We start from the raw sequence: 21,156 nt of genomic DNA, 5'->3' as shown, positions 1-21,156 counted from the left end.
GGAAATGACTTCACAGCACAAGAACTGGAAGAAGTGCTGTTCTTCCAGCGCGTACGGCAGAAGGTGAAGGGAGTGCTAAACCCAGCAAACATCACCTGGTACATGCGTATCCTGTTAAGCAAAGATCCCAAACGCTTTTCATTTGATGGTGAGAATTATACTGAGGTATTACAATTCAACAGCAATATTGTATATTCTTGTCGAAAAAATGCTACATGTGGTACCTGTACAACAAACCAAGTTTGATTCTTGACGAGGCGAGCACAGTGCTTCTGCTCACGAAGAACAAAGATCTGAAGTGATTTCACACTTTCTAAGAAAAGGACAAATTAATAGACACTTCCAACATTTTGGGAAATACGTAATTTTGCTATCTGATCAGAGTCAGAAGAGAATATCAATATCAGTCTCGCCTCTTTGCATCAGTACGGAAGTAAGTCCCTGATATGTTTAGCTCAGACTGGTCGTCTTTATCTGAAGCCTTGGAAAAGCCTTCCAACAGCGTGTAGCTGGACAAAGCAACGTGAACAGACCCAGACCTTGAGCAGCGAGACCTTTGTGCTAAGCTAGGCTAACACGTTGCAGGTCAACTATCTCTGTTGCATCAGCTACATTGTTTTTCTTTTGTTGACTCCCATGCCCATTCAAGAACTGGAAGATGCTCAACCGTATCTCAAAACCAGGACTATTCCCACGCTGCGACTCTGGTAACGTTAGCATTTGGTAGCGGGTTTCATAGCAGCAAGTGTATTTCTCAAAGTGTTAATTTGACCTACAAATATTGTTTTTAAGCAGACTGAAACCCACCAAATACTGTTGGGTGGCTTTAGGTCAAGTATTGCACTGAGTTTTGGAAATGCACTGATTATCTTATGCTCTAAATAAGCAAACTGTTCAACTGTGTTGCTGCCTTTTTGTGCTATAGATATGGGATTGGCATGGACATCCAAATGTAAGTACAGGATATAAAGATAAGGTCAGGGTTTATAATATATAAGGTACAGTAAACGCATATTTCAGTGCAAGTCACAGCATTATTGACTTCATAGCTACAGAAGGAATGCTAAGCACACTTATGGTTCAAAACAGTATTCTGTTGAGTATGTGGTTTCTGTACAGAAAAGAGACGATATACAAAACATATCTCTGTCACGTATTAATGTCATTGTTGTTCACTCTAAAATAATTCATTCTTTTTCTATTCAAATCATACAGTGTGTTGTATAGTAAATAGTATTTTCTGGTGTAGCACCCTTTTCAAACAGACACAGTATTTACAGTGCAGGGAAGTAAATACTGGTTCACAGCTATGATACAATTATTTTGCTGTAGTTTGCTACAGTTTGAATGTTACTGTGCTACCTTCTTTTTTTCTTCTGATGATTCATATCCAAAACATAGGGAACTGTTTTAAAAAAGGCTTTTGTGTCCCTAAAGCAATGGCACAGCATCGACACTACAATAGGTTTCCTTAGGAGTGACCACAAAAGTACACAGTGATTATTTCTACAACACTCAAAAAGGTTGTGATTTAGTGTAAACACGTACAAAAATCTCATGCGGAATAAAACCTTTTTTTCTTTTGAAGTTAGCATGATATACACAATGGCAGGTAACACTGACTTGGGCTTCTCTGTAAATCCAGCTGTCTTGCATTATTCGCTCCGTCTTCTCAGAAGTCTCCGGTCATTCCTTGAAAACAGGAGTTATGGACGTTCCCTTGTAGAAAATGTTCCGTGCGTTGTCGGGGCTGTTGGCTCTCTCTGGAATCAGGATGACATTATTACCTTTTCGGCGCAGCGTGGATTCCCGACTGGACGCCACAGACGGGGTTTCTGAAGCGCTCTCGCCGCCTCCCCCTCTGCCGCTGCCTCCTCCGGATCCAGAACTGCTACCGTCCCCAGGAGTGACCCTTATGGTGGAGAGGCCCTGAGGGTGGAGCCTGTGCTCGGCCTGGCCGGCGTTCTGGGTGTGGACAGTAACTATGGGTGGGGTGCTAACGGTGGCGGTGGTGGTGACGATGTGGTTCCCGCGCTTCCTGTCAATGGACCCGTCACGAATGGAGTCTGAGCTTTCCGAGTCTCTGTTTCCATCGTTGTGGTCAAAGGACTGCCTCAAGCTCCCGCCTCCTCCTGACCCCCCTCCTGCTCCACAAGTCCCCGTGCCTCCGACAGCGCCGTTGCCGTGATCCAGCGACCGCCACCTCCAGGATCCGTCCGTAGACGGTGCTTGGATCACTGGCCTGTGTTCAGGGTGGGCCTCGACTCTGACGATTGCTCCGGTACTCCCTGAAATGCTGGTGGTGCTCCCCAGTGAGCTGGGCCCCATGATGCCGGGGGGGTCTTGATCAGTTAGAGCCCTGTAGCGGGCAGAGCCCTGGCAACTCCCGGGGGTGCCGCAGCCGATGCCGGTCTCATCCAAGCTCTTAGAATGGGTCTGCAGGAGGCCCTGCTGCTTGGACATGGCTATCACTTGCATGATTCGTGGCTGGGTGTTCTGTCCGTTCTCGTTAGTCCTGCAGCCTGCGGTCTTCTCCGCCGCCCTCTGCCAGTTTGCCTGAACTGTGGTATTTATCATCGTCGACCCCTCACTTCCTCCCTCTCCTCCCATCCTAGGGGAGGAGGTGCTATAATTTTCATGAGCCTCCTCTGGTATGTGGACGAGCTGTGAAGACCCAGGTCTCGATTGCATGGATATCCTTGCCCCTCCGGTGATGCCGCTACAGTTACTGGGCAGGGTGGTGCTCGCCCCCGTGGCCAGTTTGGACATGTACGCGTGAGCATCAAAGCCTCCGTTCAGGCCCATAGCCGATGGGTCGGAGGCGGATCGGAGCTCCATGCTGCCGTGGTGGTGCGGGTGCTGGGAAGACTGGCCGGACGTGGAATCTACGGAGGTGGAGTAGGAGTCTGGGACCTGCAGGGAGCATTTGTGGTTGCTGTTCTTACTTTTCCATTGAGATAGAAGCTGCTTTGAGCGGCTGGAGTCCATGGAGGCATGGTGGAGGGTGGCGGCGTGACGCCTGGCTGCTTCCTCGTACGCCGCCATGGCCTGGGGGGTGTGGACCCGAGGAAGGGTGTGGCTAAAGGTCACAAAGGCGTCTTTGCTCTGGGGGCTGCGGGGGGAGATCCCCTCCATGTCGGCACTTGAGCGCTTCAGACTGTCGTCGGACCTCTGCTGCTGGAGGCCTCGGTGGAGGAGGCCCTCGGAGTGGGAGGTGTGGATGCCCGGCTCTCCAGCCATGCTGGCTTTCATCTGCAGGTGGTGGAGGACGGCCTCCTGGCTGATGTGGGGCAAGGAGCAGGGGGGCCGGTGTATGACTGGAGGGGGAGCGGCACTGGCCTCCTCGCTGGGCTGGAAGTTCCCCACTGCATAGAAGCCCTGCAACAGAAACACAGAAACCCTGTTGAAGTCTTTGTTGAACTATTTCAAACTGATTTTTTTAATTACCAATTAATCTAAAAGTTAATTAATTATTTTAAAGTTCTCAACATAAATATATATTAAAACATATGTGATTAATATTCCAATGTTTTATTCAAAAAGTTTGTCTTAAAAACAACCAATAGACCCTATTTTTGGGATAAGCTTTAAAAATGGATTTATTTTATACAGGATTAATATGAAGTGAAGCTAATCTAATGTATTTGTACATCAGTGCAGGTCAAGGGAAATAACTAGTAGTGACTGCAATAACCGATGGAAGTGTTTTTACATTAACAGCTGTGGCTGTCAATGTCACATCACCTCACCAACAGCAGCAGTGTGGACATTACTTTTCTCACCAGGTGATGAAGAAACACGTCCAACAGCTATCTCAGCTGAATACTAACAGAAACTGGTAATCCTAACGTGCCTGCTGGGGACAGAAGTGGCGTCTTGGTGAAGCGCTCCTGGAAGCTCTTACTTTGCGACGTGTTCCTGCAGCAGCTGTGTTGCTCTGACAAGCCGTTCAAACACAGAGTTTACAGAGCAAAATACTAAAATACTTCCACGGGCGAGGTTTTACTACTTTGGTCCAGACCTTTGATGAATTGATGTGAAGTTAAGAGTGCAAATGATGAATCCTAACGACACTGATTGTGGAGGACTGCTGCTCTTGATCTCAGGGACAGAAACAGTCTCCAAACAGGGAAACGCTGGACTCTTGTTGACCCTACCAGGTAGACAGCGATGGCGCCTCCCAGCAGGAAGCCCAGGTAGACGTCGATGGCGTGGTTCTTGTACTGAATAATCCGGGTCAGACCACACATGATGGCACAGATGACGAAGGAGAAGACCAGCAGGGGCTTGAGCAGCTTGGACGAGTCGGTCAAAGTGCTGTTGAAGTACATCTGCGGACACATTTATGATTTTTATTTCCCAGTGTTGTCGTGTTGCTGCTTTGTGTTGTATCAGTGTGTTGGTCCAGATTGTCTGACACTTAGGTTGATACACAGTTGTCATCTCCTCTCAAGTGGACGCTGTCCACCGATGAGATGTGAGTGAGTCACCAGCTCAAACCACCAGAACATTTCACATGTGACAGATTCATGTGCCATAAAAGTCCTCTTGTGTCTTCTTCTACATACTGTTGACCAATAAGTCGCAAGAAGATGTTTTTATTACAAGATTTCAGTTTGGCAACATTTTATGGAGGACAGAAAATTACTTAAGTGTAAATAAATAAATACTTAAATAAATGTATACATAAATACAGGAATAAATACATAAATGCTTAAATAAATATATAAATACATAAATATAGGAATATAAGTTAAATATATTACTACATTTCTGTATTTCTTCATTTATTTATGCCTATATTTATGTGTCCTCATATGCAAATGAGTGGGGGCGGTGCTAACCTCATTGTTGAACAGGATTGGTCAAATTTATTCCTGTATTTATTTATTTAGTTACACAATTATTTAAGCTTGTATTTATTTATTCCTGTATTTATTCATGCATTTATTTATTGACATTTTCTGTCCTCCATACATTTTAGTGTACTCGCAATGTCACTATCCCGCTTACATGTAATGTGTACTTTTAGATCATATAACCGTGCTGTGTGACTGGATTATTCAATATTTTATAAAAGGAGAAAAGAAGACTTTGCATATATTAACGTAACACCAATGAGAAGGCAGTCTGGTGTTCATCAGGATGTGAACCAGTAGGACTGACAGTCTCATTAGCACTAGCGCCATTTAGCATCTTATCTCATCGAAGTTGACATTTGAGTTGAGCTTTCAATCTCCTGCTCAATGCGCCACAGCTGACAGGCTAATTAGCGGCTCTGCTAAGCGGCGTCCCCACCCAGAGTCTTTATCCGGCTCCTGAGAAGTGGACATTTCCGAGATGAGTGGATTTTACACAGCGGAGATAAAACAGCATAGAAGAAAGAGCCATGCGGAATAGTTAATCTTGGCTAATCCCACCATCCGCCACTCAGCGTCCCGCCCTCTACTGTATCATCAGGCGCCGCATGGACGCATGAGCGGGGTGAAGTGTTGGCGTGGGCTCAAACTGTTACTCACCGAAACATAGACAGCGGCGAAGGATGCGAGGGTGGCGTGCTGCGACGGGAAGGATTTTCTGCAAGAGACGAGGAACAGAAATAGACTCAGCTGACGATCTCACATCGACACGTGTGAGTCAACAGGAGGCGTCGACAAAACACGAGCATCTCAAACACAACACGCACAAAACGCTGTGGGTTGAAGGATTGAACCAAATTAGACGCATCTTCTCATGTTTTCTTCACGTTGGAAGCCCCAAAAATAATTGAAGAAAGGCAGTGCGACAGCAGTGCACAGATGCTTTCATCTGAAGCCGCTGGATGAGCACACTGCAGCAGCAGCATGAACCTGGAGCCGCTTCTCCAGCCCAATGACCTACTTCTGACAACCAGCGCCCATCGCTACTCCTGACTCTGCATGTGTGCAAATCTGTGTCTTTTGGGGCATTCAAATGCATGTGTGTGTGTGTGTGTGTGTGTGTGTGTGTGTGTGTGTGTGTGTGTGTGTGTGTGTGTGATACAGTTGTGTGTGCTCTCCTCCTTTAACCAGCATTTACAACATCTGTGGAATCATGAAAATTTCATTCACACATTAAAACTAATCACACAGCCTCTGAATGTGACCCACTTCCAGCACTGAAAGAACCAACATGAATGTAGTTATGCATCTGACTTTATTATGCACATACCATTAGACATGCATATTGTTATCAATGCTACAGTTATGCTGTATTAAAACCCAGAAATAATAACATAATGAATATACAGAAATATCTAATATGAATGTATACATTCTAAAGGATAGCGTGAGGTTTTTAGGTGGTCATATGTAATGTGTCTCCAGTAGGAACACACGTTAACATCATGGAGGCATTATGAACGGACTGCTGGAGCCTCATATTAGCTCGATGTGACAATATATTTGCTTTAGCATGGAGTGATCTGTGGCTTCTTTTCAGGCGTATTGACATGTAGGTTTTAACATGGAAGGCATTTGCTTTGCTGTATTGTGCCTGACATGAGAGAGGATGTGTATCGGACCACCACTGAGGGTCCTTTAATGGCCAGTACGAGCAGCGGGAAGCAAAATATCATGTCAGTCTTCTGATAGCCAACGCAAGCTCGTGTTGACGCCTCATACTTTGCTGCTGAGGCAGAAGACCGCGACGTCACTGTCAAGACCCGCAGGACGACTCCTGCCTACCATCTTGAAACAGACGGTCCGCCTTGTTATTGTTATGAAACAGTGGTGACCGGAGCGGAGGTCAGTGTTGGACCAACCAGCAGCCGTTTGCACTGCAGAGACTTCCCTCTGACGCCCCCTGAGGCGCTCTGAGGTACTACACCTCCACCCGTTGTATGCCCAACATTCATGTTGCAGTTTACATCCATGTCCGTCCAAAATGTCCTCACTTCATCATTTCATCCTGTTAGACATCTCTGTGAAAACGACACATTTAGCATATGAAGTCTTTAGTTAAGACCAAAATGTGTTTTGTGAGCTCTAATTAGTTCTTCGCTGAGTCTAAGTGGACGTTTGTGCCACACTTGAAGCAATGATGTCGCCGGTGCAGAGCCATGGAAAGTAGGTAATGTCCCCGAGCTCAAAAGGTTTCCGGAAAAGCTCCTTCCAGGGAAATGCACTATTTTGTCTCACTAAAGCTGGTTCTTAACTATGGCGGTTTTTTTTTATTAGTCAGTTTGGTCCTTCTGCCTCTGCGGATAAAAATAGGTTAATAATACCCCCGTGCACAACCGCTGCAGCAGAACAGCTTTTAATGCCGCTCCGCAAACTGAAGCTCAAGCTTCCACAGCGAGGGCGGAAGACAGTGTTTATGCCAGGAGCACCGGGTTATATTTAGATCCCCATAGTCTGCAGCCAGAAACCACGTGTCCCCAAATGTACAGGTCAAACCTCCGCCCACGTCCCCATGCTGTCACACACACACACACACACACACACACACACACACACACACATGCACAAACACACACTAAACAAACCTGATTCCATTAAACAGAAACAACCTCCATGTAAGGTGTTGGTGTAATCGGAGGCCGTCAGGTTACTGCAAACAGACAGACTCCGTTAAGCTCGTGTCAATCAACCCTTCGCTAAGCCCCGCCCCCGTTGCTCCTCCATCAAGCTGTCAGAGCCTCGTCATCGTGGAGCCACACTGCCACTACCTGCACTCCACTCATACATATTATCATTTTTTGGGGAATAAAATCAAAGTGATTTCTGAGAGGATCAGACAGGGTCTACAATAAGGTTATATCAGGATAAAAAATAAAGCAACCTAAAAGTTACACATATATGTTAAGCAAGTATTTAAAACAGATTATGTACTCCAGAGCTTCAGCATGCAGCGTATCCTCAGGGCAAAGCTGGGCCTCGCAGCAGAGAGCCTGAACCATGAATAATCACAGAAAGCTGCCGGTTTAGTAATCCTTCAAGACAAATACCAAGACGACTTCTGCTTTCGCTCACACAAAACAAGACCAGAGAAAATCCTCCCACAAACATCAAGGTCAAGTGTGGAACCAGAAGCGCCTCCTCACACAAACTCTTTGTCAAATTAGTGAATGCACATATAGTTTCTGTGAGAGCAGAGTGAGTAGGATCAATACTGATACTAAACCCATGAATACAAAGAGCGATGTACACATGATGATGACAAATAAGTTGCCCATCTTTATTCAGGTGCATGATTCAAAGAAAGACCTGTGAGAATGATTGTGAGTAATACTTGACCAAACATGGATTCCCTGCTTCTCTGATATTGTTTGCCTCACACTGTGCTTGTGATGCTTCACTCTGTGCTTGAAGTAAAGTTCTGTTACAAACAAACAACAACCAGCGTGGCCCTTGGACCTCCCAGTGGGCGTGGCCTCCTCACCTGCCCTGCAAGATGGCCGCGGCGTCGGCCCCCGAGCAGATGTCCTGCATCACGTAGGGGTTCTGCTCGCAGCTGACGTTGAGCGCCGTGTAGTTGGGCTTACACACAGTGAGGAAGTAGGGCGTCGGGTAGCCCGTCATCAGCTGCAGGATGTCGGTGATGAGGGCCGTGGCACACAGACCGAAAGCATGAACGCCTGCGGACAGAGTGGTGGAAAGGTCAGGAGGTACTCGACGGGACTGAGAGAACAACATGTTCTCACTGCCAAGCCGGCAAATACAGACGCCGGGTCAGAGCTCTGAACTATGGCCTCGAGCGCGGTGGCCGTGTGTTACTCATTACATGCATGCAGGGTCTTTTCAAAATAAACCTCCATTGAATGTTTGCTTAGTTTTAAGCTTTACTTGGTTAGGTTGAGGAATAAGTGTGCGTGTTATGGAGCGCACATTTGCTGTGTTCTTTAATTACTTCAGTTATGTAACAAAGCCTCAACGTTGTAATGCTCTCTGCACAAAGTAAGTGGCTCTGAGCGTCCAGTAATGATGCGGTGCATCTTACGCAGACATTAAACACAGAGGTGGAGGAGTTGGGAGTGAGAACATATCTCACATATTGCTGCTGGCGTGCAGCACACTCTGCAGCAGTGTAATTACTGACATTAATAACAGGTTCAAAACGTTGCAGTCAGCCTTTTAAACACATAGTTGTCATTGTAGAGTACACACACACACACACACACACATGCATTGACATACACATTTAAACAATGCTCGGTTGGGTTTGATTGGGTTGCTGAGACACTCTCACAGACTAAATGAGTCCAGAGATGAAGCAGGAAGACATGGCCACCAGTCAGACCTGAAAATGGCTTTTCATACGACAAAACCACATTATGTTTGTTCGATAGTTTCAAATATGGTTTCACTCTTATTTGGCAGGTCCACATGGAGAGCAGGCCTCTGCTCGTGTGATACCGAACGGGATGCTGGGACTTAAAATTGGCGCGGGAGGATTTTAGTGCACGGGTTAAGTTATGTTGCATTCTTCTTAATAATGGCCCGTTTGAAAGTGCAGGAGAAGTCCAGTCCCTGGAACGTGTGCGACCAGAGGAGCTTCATTGTGTAGACGCTCTTTACGGACCACAGCGTACCGATGAAGCGCACAGCTCTGCGTATGAAGGAGTTGAAGTTGCAGCCCGCGGCGTTGATGTTGGCCTCGGCCCCGGCGCCGCTCTTCCTCCGAGACAGACAGCAGAACAGGATGGCCTCTCCGATCATTATCTGTCAACACAACAACAACACAACACAACAACACGCTGTCACATGTGTTCTAGAGGACGAGACCGGAGCAGGATCTCCATGTCCCTTCACTTCCACAACTCCTTATTTTGTCCCTCAACTTTCACAGTTTCACGTTCCATACCTGCTCTCTCTTTGCAGCGTCACAAGGGGCCGCATATCCCAGCATGCACTGGGTGAGAGGCAGGCTACACCCGGGCTTTTACTCATCTGGTTGTTGTTTTTTTTATGTTTTGTGATGTTCATCCTTCTGAATGTAACGTGTTATTGTCTAACATCCTGCTTGTGCACAGGTAAACAGGACATCCTGGTCTTAGAGCGGTGTCACTTGCTGGCTCCTGATTGGCTGTCTGACGTGGGCGGCGTCCCACGGCTCGGCCTATCCGTGGCCCTTCTATGCTCCAGTTTGAGCCAAGAACGCCGGCCAAGACGGCACACGGACACACACTCCTCCAGGAGTGACACATGGCAATGCAGTGGGACTCCTGGCCGTCCGCAGAGCCGCTACCCAGAATCCCACAGCCCTGCAGAACCAGGAGGGGGGGGGGGGGGGGGGGCGTATGAGTGTTTCAAAGGGCCTTTAGGCCTGATGTGAAAGTCCATCATTACATCGCCGGCGCCTTCAGCTCGTTTTGCCACATCTCTGCTCCCCGGCTCATGCTCTGGGCCCGTGGTCACGTGACATGGATGGAGACGAGAGAAGCGAGGGCGGCGGCGGCCAGAGAGAGGGATTAGGAGTGCTTAGAGGAGGGCCTCCAGGGATCTGCATAATACTGCAACTGACACACCGTACTTATGAGTCTCACTGAAGCAGGTTTATCTGGGGCATGCAACGCAGACCTTCCCCTCGCTGCTTTCCCTGCTTTCTTCTTTTATTTACAGACCAGAGATTGCCATTGGGAGTCCTTCACGTTTGGTGCTTTTTGAGTAGTTTTCGGTGTCACTGTGTTTTCTGTGTTTTCCTGTTGGCGTAAACACGTGAGGCCGTCATGACAGTGAAGCTCAGCCACACAGTCGCTCCGACACCAGAACATCCGGACAAGACAGGAAGCTGCGTTCGCTCTCAGGAGGTTTGTCGGCCGGTTGGTGAGCCGCCGTGACAGAGACGGCGTACTGCCTTCACCTCGCGGGTCATCGGCCCTGAACCAGCCGGATCTAAACCAGCCGGATCTGAACCGGCTGGATCTAAACCAGCCGGATCTGAACCAGCTGGATCTACACTAGCTGGATCTGAACCAGCTGGATCTAAACCAGCCGGATCTGAACCAGCTGGATCTAAACCAGCCGGATCTAAACCAGCTGGATCTAAACCAGCCGGATCTAAACCAGCCGGATCTAAACCAGCTGGATCTAAACCAGCCGGATCTAAACCAGCTGGATCTACACTAGCTGGATCTAAACCAGCCGGATCTAAACCAGCCGGATCTAAACCAGCTGGATCTAAACCAGCTGGATCTAAACCAGCTGGATCTGAACCAGCTGGATCTCAACCAGCTAGTTTAGAACCAGCTGGATCTAAACCAGACGGATCTGAACCAGTTGGATCTAAACCAGCTAGTTTAGAACCAGCTGGATCTAAACCAGCTGGATCTAAACTACCTCAGAGGTTTAACCCGTTGAAAACTGTGGAACCAAAATTGGCTTTTGACCTCTTTTCCACGAGTCGTCGTAGGAACCCCAAATTAATTCCAATACTCGTGTTTATTGTATGTATCTGTCAGAAAAGAATGGGGGAAAAATGTAAATCAGCATGTGAGTCAGATTCCCCTGAAACTCCGTCTGGAGCGAAATCAAACCGCATGGTTCAGGTCTTTAACGGCCCACATGCTACTAACACATACCACTAAGAACAATCTGGTCTGCTCTATGGAACAAATACTAATAATCTACCCAATGTAAAGCTGATGTTTTATTCAATTTGGTTCATGCACAGATATTCCATGAATCCTGTTGTTATTACTTTATTATAATATTGTTGATGAACAAGTTCAATAGCTGCATATTTATGCACTCATTTATTTATTTCATCACAGTTATTCATATATGAATATGTAACACACTTTCATACACACACACACACACACACACACACACACACACACACACACACACACACGATACTCCAGCTCACACAAACAACTAAACTTTCTGTCGGCTCTGTACTATTTCAAGCTGAAAAAAAGCAACTGTCTCCACCTCGGCAGCGCTGCCTTCCCGCTCCGGCAGCTTGCTCTCATGATTCCAGCATGAGGAACATGCACCGAGTTATAATAACTTCCTCTGAAGTCAGACTCCTTCTCCCAGAAGCCCTGAGGGCGGGCAGCGCGCGAACAGACAGACCGTCAAAGGGCTTGAGAGAGGCCTTCTGACGGGAGGACGGCGCCTCAGGTGTTCTCCTGTTCCACAAGTGTTCAGGAGACGAGGCCTCTGAGGAAGAACGTGTCATCATCTGAGGAGACGAGGAGTGTGTGACGTGTGCACGGCTCAGCTCGACAATACAGTCGGGTTTTCTCTGTCTTGGCTTCTGAGACGAGCTTTCGGGGCGACGTTAAGTGTGTTGGCTCTTTGTGTCTCCGCTGCCAATGCTCTGGAATCAGCCGTTCACTGCTAATGGGTTTGGCTCCCTGTGAGTTACGCTGGAGGTTTTATTGCCTGCTTCTGTCTCTTTGTGTTGGAGGCCTTTTGGAGCCGGTGAAGGAGGAGCACGGCGCAGAGAGAAGGGGATCTGGGTGGAGGAGATAGAGCTATCTGATTCCCCACCCCCTCGTAAATGTAAAATCCCAGGATCCATTGTGTACCTTTGGTGCATGTTGTGGAGCGTTTCATAAGGTTTTACTACGGTTCTGTTTTCAGCATCAGTGATGGAGATGCTGTTCTCTGTTGGTACTCTTCGCTGTAGGAAATAGTCATCTGGGAGACTATTTAAAGCTCCGCCTGTCCTTTGTCAGCACAAAATGAAGATGAACCAGGGATTTTCCTGCAAAGCAAAGTGACTTACTGTGAAAGCGTCCTGCACTTTGAATAAGGGAAATAATTGCTCTGCTTCAGAGGAGCTGCTGTAGTCCAGATGGACCAGAACTGAAGTCTGAAGAGTCCCGTCTGACGCCGCTGATGGAGGCGGCACCCAGAATAACCCGTGAAAATATAAACGTCCTCCTTGTATGTTCTCAGTCTTTTGTTCTCTGTCAGATATGTTGCCATTGCATATGCCCTCGCATTCTACCTACCAGGAGAGGACCCCTCTGGTTGTATAGAAGTACATGTGTTAAAGCTGCACTCTCTCTCCTGACCACCAGGGGGCGACTCCTCTGGTTGTATAGAAGTCTATGCTTCATGTGTTAAAGCTGCATTCTCTCTCCTGACCACCAGGGGGCGACTCCTCTGGTTGTATAGAAGTCTATGCTTCATGTGTTAATGCTGCATTCTTTCTCCTGACCACCAGGGGGCGACTCCTCTGGTTGTATAGAAGTCTATGCTTCATGTGTTAATGCTGCATTCTCTCTCCTGACCACCAGGGGGCGACTCCTCTGGTTGTATAGAAGTCTATGCTTCATGTGTTAATGCTGCATTCTCTCTCCTGACCACCAGGGGGCGACTCCTCTGGTTGTATAGAAGTCTATGCTTCATGTGTTGAAGCTGCATTCTCTCTCCTGACCACCAGGGGGCGACTCCTCTGGTTGTATAGAAGTCTATGCTTCATGTGTTAAAGCTGCATTCTCTCTCCTGACCACCAGGGGCGACTCCTCTGGTTGTATAGAAGTCTATGCTTCATGTGTTAAAGCTGCATTCTCTCTCCTGACCACCAGGGGGCGACTCCTCTGGTTGTATAGAAGTCTATGCTTCATGTGTTAAAGCTGCATTCTCTCTCCTGACCACCAGGGGCGACTCCTCTGGTTGTATAGAAGTCTATGCTTCATGTGTTAAAGCTGCATTCTCTCTCCTGACCACCAGGGGGCGACTCCTCTGGTTGTATAGAAGTCTATGCTTCATGTGTTAAAGCTGCATTCTCCCTCATTCAGTACATTATGGTCGTTTGGAGTCACACAGACCATAAAGCAGGGACGCTTTAGGACGGTGTCGTCTGTGTGTTGTCCGTGTTTTCGTCTTTAAAATAAAACCCTTTATGTTTTCAGATCATAAAGGTTAATTGTAACTTTTTAAGTAGCCCTAAAATGTTTTGATCAGCATTGATACGTAGCCTCAACCTCTTGTGCCACTTCTGTTTGGAAACAACCAAGATGTAGATGTAGCCCCAAAAAATTATAATTATCAAATAATTTATAAATCACCTGTTTTTGACTGACAATGACTCATAAAGAATAATTTTGTGGATGCAAAAAACCTTTACAAGCTAATGTAAATAATGAGTTTCAGGGCGCTGCTGCTGCGTCTGCTGTGAATTGAGAGTGAGTTTGTTTGCAGGAACCTCCAGGAGGTGGTGACGTGCAGCGCTGGCCACAGTGACTGTGCATGCAGAGAGCTGCCGGGCCTGAGGAGGGATCAGCAGTCAGACCCCGCTGGCTCGAGGGCCGCGCCCCGCTGGCTCGAGGGCCGCGCCCCGCTGGCCCAAGGGCCGCGCCCCGCTGGGCCACAGCTCCACTCAGGCCCTCCATGCAAAATGCTGCTGCGCCCTGAGGGGAGCATCAGAAGGGACTCCATGTGAAAGGATGCGTTACGCTGTGTGGTGGCGTGCTCCCAGTGGGTCAGGTCATGACCTCCAGATGTATCCAATCAGGTTCAGAGAAATAGAAACTTGAAAGGCAACTTAAACTGTTAGTTTATAAACTGAAGCAGATATCTTGGCTTGTCAAGAGTCAAAGGTGAAGTCAAGAGTCCATCATTATTGTGCCTCTTCTGTGTCAAGCAAGCTCCTTGTCATCATCCAACAACAATACCTACGAGTGATTTTACCCCTAATTCAAAAGAGACATCGTGGGCTTGTTTTCAGTGTTTTATTAAAGATGTCTACTTGAACCAGTTTACAGGCTGAACTGCTATAAAATGCATTATCTTCCACCAGACTGTCCCTGCTGCATCACCTGTGTTCAGCCTCTGTCTCTTTAAGGCCTAAAAGCCCAAATCGCCCTGACGTTTGGCTCCGGTAAATATGGCTATTTATATCTCGGTTTCACACAGTGTGAGCTGCACGGTGGTGCAAAACAGGCCCGGGGGGTCGATGCCGGTGTGGACGGGCCTTCTGTGCGCTTCTCCTGGTTCCGGCTTCCTCCAACAGTCCAAACACACGCCGCTGTGATGGAGTGATGAATGTGTGTCGGTGTGAACGTGAGTGTGAAGTGTTCTCTGTGTGTCGGCGCTGTGACAGTCTGGTGACATCACCAGGCTGAACCATGTTCATGTCACAGTTTCACAAGACTGGATTGTAGAATTCATACTGTCAACAAATAAAGTAAATAAAGACTGTGAAACTGATGACTGTGTCTTTCAGTAATCATTTACTTCCTAAAGTAAATGATTATATTTCCATAGCCAGGATATTAAATGTGATACTTGAAAAGAGGAGATAATATTCAAGCAATATAATGCAGCCAACCTTTGTGGTTGGTCTTTAAGTCGCCCGCCCATGAGCAGCTTTAGGATCGTAAAATGAAATGTTCACAGAGTGCGCTGCCCCTAAAGGTCAAATCATTTCAACCTTCACCTCTTTGCTGCTGACCAAATCCAAGCTGCAACTGTTGCTGTTGCCTCGACACGGGGAAACGCTTCCTCTCTTTCTCTTGCTGACTTATTGCCTCTGGAAAGACTGTTCACGTGAAGGCAGCTTTACCGTGATGGCGGGTCCAGCGAAGGCCAGGCTGAGCAGCATCAGCAGGGGGATGACCTCGCGGTTGGGGTCGATGTAGGGGAGGCTCAGGCTGCGGTCGTGGCAGCTGAAGCCGGACTTCGCCGGCTTGAACACATCCGTCCACTCCAGGAAGTACAGACTGACCACGGACGACACCAGGATCGGCAGCTGTGGGTCGACGGGAGGAAAAGATGTCAGAGAGATGGAACAGCTGAGGCAGGAGGAGCGTTAACGTACTGCCTATGGATAAATAAATGAATAGAAGAACAGGCACTGAACGCTGCAAACGCTCCCATAACCCTACGGTTCAATGAGCATGCTAATATGATTTGATAACGAGGACGAAGGCATGGAAAATGGCGTTCATACCCTGAGGAGGTGGGAGGAGGGGTATGGAAGATGGTGTGTGGAATGTACTGCTCTCATGAGCATCAAGTGCTGAGCTCAAATCTCCTGTAGGAATCCTCCTCATCCCAACAAACGGGATGGCAAACAGCGAGGTTGGTTATTATCGCCAGCTGGAGGTCTTGACATCATAAAAGAGCAATTATAGCGCAGCAGTTCATTCACCAACCATGAAATAAAATTACACTAATAAAGCTGCTGTTGATTTCTCAGTTGGGCAAAAGTGCTTCAGTGGTGTGTTGAGAGCCAGAGATCAGCTCTTCCTCTCCGTCTGAGGACTTGTCTGCCTCAGACACGCCGCATGGTCATCTCACCACTGACCACATGGTCATCTCACCACTGACCGCATGGTCATCTCACCACTGACCACGTGGTCATCTCACCACTGACCGCATGGTCATCTCACCACTGACCGCATGGTCATCTCACCACTGACCACATGGTCATCTCACCACTGACCACGTGGTCATCTCACCACTGACCGCATGGTCATCTCACCACTGACCGCATGGTCATCTCACCACTGACCGCATGGTCATCTCACCACTGACCACATGGTCATCTCACCACTGACCGCATGGTCATCTCACCACTGACCACATGGTCATCTCACCACTGACCGCATGGTCATCTCACCACTGACCACGTGGTCATCTCACCACTGACCACGTGGTCATCTCACCACTGACCACGGGACGTCCAGTCCTGTCAAGAGAGTCCTCACTCACATTTAATAGCTGCTAATCACAAGTCCCTCACATCAGATATGTTGGTTATTTATTTTCATAACCCGCCAAAAAACAAAAACCTGATATTCTATAATGAGAGACATGGACACAACTGAAGCATCCTGATGATGACTCTGCGTATCTCTGGGGCTTTACGCGACATTCAGAACAGCAACCAAACAGTTTGCAGAGGAAGCGTTCGCTCTGTGTTCAGCCTCCTCATTCCCCGAGCGCCAAATACTGAGGACATCGAATAGTTGAATTTAGATTCACGAGGTTAACTCTGTGTTTACCTCATGTTTGCTTGTGACGCCAGCGGTGCCGAGGTTATGGATATCATAGAGCTTCTCTCCAGTTGCAAAAACACTAAATTGAGAGCATTTCATTGCCTTCCAATGGCTCCAAGCATGGAGACACGAGCCAGTAGCTTGCAGCTAACGGTGCAAACAGGGGCAACAGTCCAAAAGACGACACCGGTGTGGTCAGTGTTTGCCGGAGGTGGAACTGGGGGGCGGAGCTCAGCGATGACGCCGTTGGTTGGGACGCCGTTACCGCTGTAACTGCAGTATGAGAGCAGTGTGGAGCGGCGACCTTCAGCTAGCTAGCCAGTGGAGCACGCTCACTATGCTTTGCAGATATTAATCCACTCTCTTTTTAAATAGATAATCGTTGTTTGCTGCTATGATACTGCCCTGAATGTTGTGAAGAAAACCTTTAACGTGACAGTTCATCTTTTGGAGGCTGTGCTCGAAAATCCTCCCGAGCCTATTTTAAGTCCCAGCATGCCCGATGCAGACAATCTTTTGCCATAAAATATGTAATTTTTCTTGTTTTTAAATCAAACAACACAGTTTTTGGACTAAAACTATTTCATAACAGGCCCTTTGTTTCATTGTGATTGTTGTTGCAGGTTCTGGTTCTTTAGGTCCTAATCTTTCCATGAAGTTGTCTTATTGACGCTCCAGGAGGCTTTTTGGGGAATCTGGCTCAACGCATGCTGGATGTTTATAGTTACCATCAAAATATCTTTTAAAAGTGATTTTTTTTTGCAGGTATACAGTTTTTTCCAAGACTTTGCTGAACAAATACAAACAATAAACACAAGTATTGGAATTAATTTGTGGTTCCTACGACGACTCAAACAGGGAAAATGAGGTCAGGAGACAAAATTGATTCCACAGTTTTCAACGGGTTAAAAACTTCAATATGAACGACTCCATTTCACTAACGCTGCAGTTCTATTGTGTCAGGATTCTTTCCAGAATATGTCCCAACGCGCCACAGCGGGCACAGAGAAGTGAGGTGCACATGTGGGCAGAACGCTGATGTGTAATTGACGGCGTAACGTGTCCACAGAGGACTGCGGTGAGGCGCGTCAGTGAGAGCTGAACGTGGCCTCGAGCATCATGGGCTCCATACCCTGACTCCTCGGTACGCAGTCGCTCGCTCTGCTAATGCTAAGTAGAACAACGGGGTGGAGGAGGGCTGCACACAGGGGGATCCCTTCAAGCACAACACACTGCTGCTGGGGTCTGAACCATGCACACACACACACACACACACACACACACACACACACACACACACACACACACACACACACACACACAGACCACAGAGGGCCTCTGTGTGCAGGGTTCTTTCCATTGGTCTCAGCCAGGTTGTTGCTCACTCACACACTAGTATTCCTGTCCGTCCGTCCAGGCTTCCTTTCCTCCTCTCCTCCTCTCCTCCTCTACTCCTTTCATCCTCTCCTCCTTTCCTCCTCTACTCCTTTCCTCCTCAACTCCTTTCCTCCTCTCCTCCTTTCCTCCTCTACTCCTTTCCTCTTCTCCTTCTTTCCTCCTCTACTCCTTTCCTCCTCTCCTCCTTTCCTCCTCTACTCCTTTCCTCCTCTCCTCCTTTCCTCCTCTACTCCTTTCCTCCTCTACTCCTTTCCTCCTCTCCTCCTTTCCTCCTCTCCTCCTTTCCTTACAAGAACTATGGTTTCATCAGTTTATTTAACATCAGTGGTGAACCTCAAGGGAACAGGGATGTTTGGAAAAATTTGAAAATACAGAAGGAGCCAGGAATTATGGAGCAAACATCCAACATGACTTTTTATGCTTCATTCACACCCAACACTATTCAAAGAGCTCTTCACCTGCAGCGGCATGAAAAGACCTAAAAGAGCTCACGTGTGGTTGATCCCACTGCTAATCATGATGCTGTCTTTGTGAAAACACGGAAAATTCTTAGGTTCAAGTTAAAGGATAATCCCAGTTTATTAGAACTTGCTTTTTAGCTGCTGGATCTGGTCTTTCCCAGTTTGCGTCTGATAAAATCATAAGATGTGTGACAAGAGTCTGATCTTAAATCTTCAGATCCAGTTTCCTAAACATGTGCGATGTCTGGGACCGACACCTCAGACCGATGACGTCACTCACGAGTGAAACAAGGCAGACGTTGGTTGATATGGACATTGTACCCGCAGTAAGCAGTCCCACATGTCGTTGTGCTGATGGAGCATTGTGATGAAAAGCAAACAGTCCCATTGCACTGAGAGCAGATTTATCCAACAGCCTGTTGCCCTAAAAAACAACCAGCCATTGTTGTGAAAGTTCATTTATCAAGCACAGCGGTGGAAGGCATGATCCATCTGGTCGAGTCACCCTGACGTTCTCTCCCAAACTGAACTAGTCTCACTTCCCAACCAACGAAGGCAACGACTAGGAGGCAGCGTGGCCGTGCTTTCACCTGTCCGTACCCCTTTGAAATACACTGTGGGATGGATCCAGCTCTTTATGGGCCCTTGTGGGTTGATTTCAGCTCCGTGTGAGTCGAACCTGCATTTTGCTCTCAGTGGCGCTGATGTATTTCCCCTTCGCTCTATCTTCTCATCTCCTTGATGCACAGAAGGGGAAGCTTTGCACTGCGTGTGTGCAGCAGTGTTTTCAGAGATTCCTTCCTGGTCTTTTTACCGCTCAAAGCGCTTCAACACAACATGTCAATCACTCAAACTGATCTTCTGATAGAAGGACAACCCGCTCCGCATGGACATTGCATCTCTAACCTAAACAGGGAAGGAGTATAACAGCTCCATGTTGCAGACTACCTCCATAGGCCCCTCCCCCTCTCTCAGGTTACGTTTCCCCTGGCTCACCGTCAGCTTCCCTCACATCGCGTCCAGCAATCTCAGCTCGTGGAAAAGAGGAATATAGGTCAGTGGTGTCAGCATTCGCCCCGCTGCCGCTCTGCAGATGAAGCTGTTCTGGGAGGAATGCTGCACTCTCCCTACTTCAAAGTAAATTTCTCGAGGATAATCTATGTCACATCCTGTTATTCTGAAAGTGCAGCGTTATTTGCCGAGTCCAATGGCGGCAAATCGTGTTTGGTACGCTTCAATGTCTCTACAAATACTGCGTAGGATTCCTTTCCTTTGTATGTGACTCAAGTAAGACTTTGAGTTGTGAAACTCACCAGTACAGAGAGCGCCATCCCACAGGAAGCAACATCAAACCTTCAGCACTGCAGAGACGAGGATACCAAGGACATGTTGGATAAAACAGGATATGACCAATGTTCATGCCACATTCATACTGTTTTTCCTGAACTGCTAATCATACCTCGTGTGTGTGGCAAAGTTTAATTTATCCATGGATAAAACAGCCTCATAGCATGCCATCCTACTCTACCAGCGCCGACCACAACCGTCAGTAAAACAACACAAAGCACACATACATGGACTGGATCACATGTCCGTAATCTTGACAAATCCTGACAGGTGACCCAGGACATAGACAGATGACAGCGGTACTAACTCAGAACCCATCGTCCTGATGATGGGCTCTGGTTCTTATTCTGCAGGCTTCTCAATGTTCACGGTCTGATTGGCAACTTGAGATGTGAGACAACAAGCTCATCTTAAACAATGCCACCATCCAAAGCGGCTCACGGGGCGCTGGACATTGGGTGAAGCAGGATTCACCCTGGACAAGTCCAACGTTTATCTCAGGGCTCAAATAGAGACGTTCACACTCACGTCCACACCTGCAGACAAATAAGAGTCTCAAAGCAACCTGGTCTGCTTGTCTTTGGACTGCGGGAGGAAGAACCTGGAGTGTAAACTGCACACAGTTCACACTCCGGGCACACAGGGTGAGCGGGATCGTCTTTCAATCAGAGGATCGGCGGTTCGATCCCCGGCTCTGCTAGCCCATGTCGATGTGTCCTTGAGCAAGACACTAAACCCTAAATGTCTCCCGTTGCTGCGCCTACGGAGTATGAATGTGTATGAATGGTTGATATACTGATGGCTCCTTCATGGTGGCCCCTCCCATCAGGGGGTGAATGGGTGAATGATGTCATGCAGTGTTAAAGCGCTTTGAGGGGTCAGAAGACTAGAGAAGCGATGTACAAGTACAGGTCCATTTACACAGAAGACAGTAACCTTGTGGTTTCTGGCTCATGGACCTCTTGATGGAAACACCTTTTCTCCTCTCTTTCCTCGCCTCTCTGCGACAGAGACCACAGTGGTGGGAAA

At 47.7% G+C, this 21,156-nt stretch overlaps 1 protein-coding gene across 1 annotated transcript in view; it reads right to left on the bottom strand.

Moving 5' to 3' along the window:
• Positions 1-616: 616 nt before the first annotated feature.
• Positions 617-21,156, bottom strand: part of LOC137789108 (phospholipid phosphatase-related protein type 4) — a 31,020-nt gene continuing 10,480 nt past the window's right edge. Inside the window, exons 2-7 of the mRNA XM_068582364.1 lie at positions 15,484-15,669; positions 9,551-9,680; positions 8,401-8,596; positions 5,520-5,577; positions 4,158-4,331; positions 617-3,378 (exon numbers count right to left, since the gene is read on the bottom strand). Coding sequence (XP_068438465.1) covers positions 1,687-3,378; positions 4,158-4,331; positions 5,520-5,577; positions 8,401-8,596; positions 9,551-9,680; positions 15,484-15,669 — 2,436 coding nt within the window. The 3' untranslated portion in view covers positions 617-1,686. The remainder of the gene's footprint in view (positions 3,379-4,157; positions 4,332-5,519; positions 5,578-8,400; positions 8,597-9,550; positions 9,681-15,483; positions 15,670-21,156) is intronic.

This window comes from Clinocottus analis, unplaced genomic scaffold (genome assembly GCF_023055335.1).
Source record: "Clinocottus analis isolate CAN_PGR_092001 unplaced genomic scaffold, fCliAna1.0.p SCAF_18, whole genome shotgun sequence".
NCBI classification, from domain to species: Eukaryota; Metazoa; Chordata; class Actinopteri; order Perciformes; family Cottidae; genus Clinocottus; species Clinocottus analis.
The sequence above is the reverse complement of the archived record's forward strand: the minus strand, read 5'-3'. Positions and strand labels throughout refer to the sequence as shown.